Source organism: Octopus bimaculoides, chromosome 14 (genome assembly GCF_001194135.2).
Source record: "Octopus bimaculoides isolate UCB-OBI-ISO-001 chromosome 14, ASM119413v2, whole genome shotgun sequence".
Taxonomy (NCBI): Eukaryota; Metazoa; Mollusca; class Cephalopoda; order Octopoda; family Octopodidae; genus Octopus; species Octopus bimaculoides.
The window spans coordinates 5,142,006-5,145,526 of NC_068994.1; the positions used below are offsets into that span (position 1 = coordinate 5,142,006).

The 3,521-nt window shown below is 37.4% G+C and overlaps 2 protein-coding genes across 5 annotated transcripts in view; one reads left to right on the forward strand and one right to left on the reverse strand.

Annotated features, from left to right (window-relative positions):
• The window catches only part of LOC106868329 (uroporphyrinogen-III synthase), a 63,063-nt gene that overhangs the window by 51,499 nt on the left and 8,043 nt on the right, over positions 1-3,521 (reverse strand). The gene's annotated exons all lie outside the window — the stretch shown is intronic.
• The window catches only part of LOC106868331 (uncharacterized), a 7,761-nt gene continuing 6,194 nt past the window's right edge, over positions 1,955-3,521 (forward strand). The window contains exon 1 of the mRNA XM_014913533.2: positions 1,955-2,590. Coding sequence (XP_014769019.1) covers positions 2,084-2,590 — 507 coding nt within the window. The 5' untranslated portion in view covers positions 1,955-2,083. The remainder of the gene's footprint in view (positions 2,591-3,521) is intronic.

A 3,521-nucleotide genomic window follows, 5' to 3' on the forward strand; every position in this document is an offset into this window, starting at 1 on the left:
TATATATATATATATATGAAAATTGAATAAGGAGATGAGCACTTAGGATATTGTTAAACCAAAAATGTCTGACAGGATAAATTATGGTCAGCAAGGCATCAGTCTAATCAGGAAGAATATAAATAGCAAACTCATCAAACAGACATGTTAACGGAACTAGAAAGTCCTATAAAATGTAACGTATTTATATTGATATGCACACACTCAAATATGTGACATGTAAATATAAACATTATATACATCCAAAAAAAACACAAACCTATCCAAACACATATACATACGCACACATTAATATGCATACACATACACATAAATATAAATATATAAATATATACACATATTTATTTTATGTACAAACATATACATAAATATATACATATATACATACACACAACCACACATACATATATATTCAAATACATACATACATATGAAGTGTTTGTTTGTTTGGCTATATTCTGATAAGAGATAAATGTATAAAATATATCTCTCTCTCTACACGTACAAATATATGTAAATATATATAGCAGCTGTGAGATCAACATGCTAGTATGTAACCATAACTATCTGTTAATATTCAACATACATATGCATTGACATGTATTGGAAAACTAAATAGAATAAACACATATATCCATACAGACACACACACTTCACTCACGTTTATGAATGCAAAGATATGCAAATACACATGCTCATTCACATATGTACACACACACACACACATGTATGCACATGTAAAAATACAAGCACATACCAGCAGAAATATGTATAAATGCACATACACACGTGTGTACAAGTACAGATGTGTGCGTATATAAATGTGTTAATACTCGTACATACATGTAGAAATATCTACATGTGTAAATACATACATGTATGAACACAAATACACATACACATATATACATGTGTAAATACATAGACGCCCACATACAGACATGTATACTTATATACACATACAAATATATACCATGTACACACACATATACATGTAGAGCTACGCACATACATACAAGCACATGCATGTACACATATACAGTAATCCCTTGCCATATTACGGTTCACCTGTCTTGGTTCACCTGTCTTGGTTCACCTGTCTTGGTTCACCTGTCTTGGTTCACCTGTCTTGGTTCACCTGTCATGAATCACCTGTACCAGTTCACCTATCACAGTTTATTATTTAAGCTTATGTCAATTTCTCTGTTGTGCTGTTTTGCATTTATAATAAAATAAATATACACAAATTATAAAAATAATTAAAAAATATACAGTATTATAGGCATAGGAGTGGCTGTATGGTAAGTAGCTTGCTTACGAACCACATGGTCCCGTGTTCAGTCCCACTGTGTGGCAACTTGGGCAAGTGTCTTCTATTATAGCCTTGGGATGACCAAAGCCTTGTGAGTGGATTTGGTAGATGGAAACTGAAAGAAGCCTGTCATATATATGTATGCATATATATATATGTATATATATATATATATATGTGTGTGTGTGTGTGTTTGTCAGTGTTTCTTCCCCCAACATTGCTTGACAACCGATGCTGGTGTGTTTACATCCCCGTAACTTAGCGGTTCGGCAAAAGAGACTGATAGAATAAGTACTAGGTTTACAAAGAATAAGTCCTGGGGTCGATTTGCTCAACTAAAAGGCAGTGCTCCAGCATGGCCACAGTCAAAATGACTGAAACAAGAGTAAAGAGAGTGCTGTTTCTTTTTCGCAGATGTTCACCCATTGTGAGGTGTTTTGGAATGTAACACCCACTAGTCGAGGAATCACTGTATGCATGTGTAAATGCACTTGCACATGTGCATGTACACACATATGCATACAAATGTGCATAAACATACAAATACATCTATGTACATTTGTAGACAAGTATAAAAATGAATTAAAAACAAAACAAGGAACAAAACAACAACAACAACAAAAAAAAACCATTGTATCTTCTGCTAAACAGACTTAAATTTATTCTTGCAGAACTTCAAACATCTTCACTGGCAACCGACCAATCTGCCATCATCCTAAATATTTCCATCTCAACTGACCAAGTCTACTACCAACCCACTAAATAACAGACATGGCTGACCAAATTCCAAGACCCAAAATCAGTGATGGTTATTTGGGAATGCAAGCGAAATTCAATGAAATTGGTTTGTCAACTTTATCCCATGAAGACCCTCTTCTGGAATTGAATGGAAATGCCATAGAAATTATCATTGGATACAACCAACCTACCCGATTCACGACCAAACTATTGTTGTGTAATTCCGGCGGTCAGGACAATCCAAACTTTGTTATGGTGAATAACCTCCAGGGCCGTATGTGTTATACGATCACTGTGCCACAGATAGGCTACTACAAGTTTCAAATCTATGCCTTGCCAACCTGTGAGGCTGGTCCGAACATGGTGAATGTTTTTAATTATGTGCTCTTCTTCAAGGAAATCACTGATGAGTTCAGACCTTTCCCTAAACAGTATCCACCATGGAAAAATGGCTGCTACATGTGGGAACCACGTGGCATACCACATGGCTGTAGGGCACCTGGTGTACCATTTAAGGTACATTTACCAAATGCTCAACAGGTAAGATGTCATTGTCATTATTGATATGTTTTTCTAGCTTATTAGACTTAATTTTTGAAGCCTTTCCACCAAAAACTGGTGCTATTGGCTACTGTCAAAGCACCTTTAGGTAGGACCCTCTGAAAGAATTTTTGAAAGTCAGAAGAAGACTGTTTTCAGAGCCCTGGGGAGTGTGCTGGAAGGTTCTTTTCAAAGTTCAAGGCAACTGAGTTCTCTCTCTCTCTCTCTCTCTGAAGGGTATGCAGCAGCTACATCCTGACACTCCACCCTCCCTAGCTCTCTCTGGGCCCTTGATTGGTGCACTGACTGAACCCACCTCTTCTTAGAGGCCTTTTATATAGACCCATGTCTTCGTGGAAAACATGAGTATGGAAAAAACTGAGTGACTCGTTTTCATCCTTATAACAGACAGTGAAGGGTTGGTTAGTTGTTGTTGCTGTTACTGGTGGTGTTGTTCAACCACAAATCAGTTCCAGATTAACAAAATTATGACGAAAGACATTTCAACCATGACCATCTCATCTTTTTGTTAACGACTCAGTGAGAGGAGGCAAGGCTGCATCCATGAGTGTCTTCAGAGTCCCCAAGACTGGTTCTCCACAAACCAGTGACTTTGTCCATAAACTCCCAACAGAGTGGACCCTACTAAAAGCATCCCAGGACCAGCTGGTTGTGACAAACTGAATAGTGTATTTAGCCTAGACTACTTTAGCCTTTCCTGTTCCTTTAACATGTTAAGGTTTAATTTGTGGAAAATTTGGCTACTATTTCTAGTACGATTAGCAACCAAGTAGAGGAACCTCCACACCAATAACTTGTGTTGTGATGGTGGTGGTGGTGGTGGTGGTAGTGGTGGTAAAGGTAGTAGTAGTAGTAGTGGTAGTAGTGGTGGTGGTGGATGTGTTAACCCCAGCAGCAGTGTGTTTGCAGG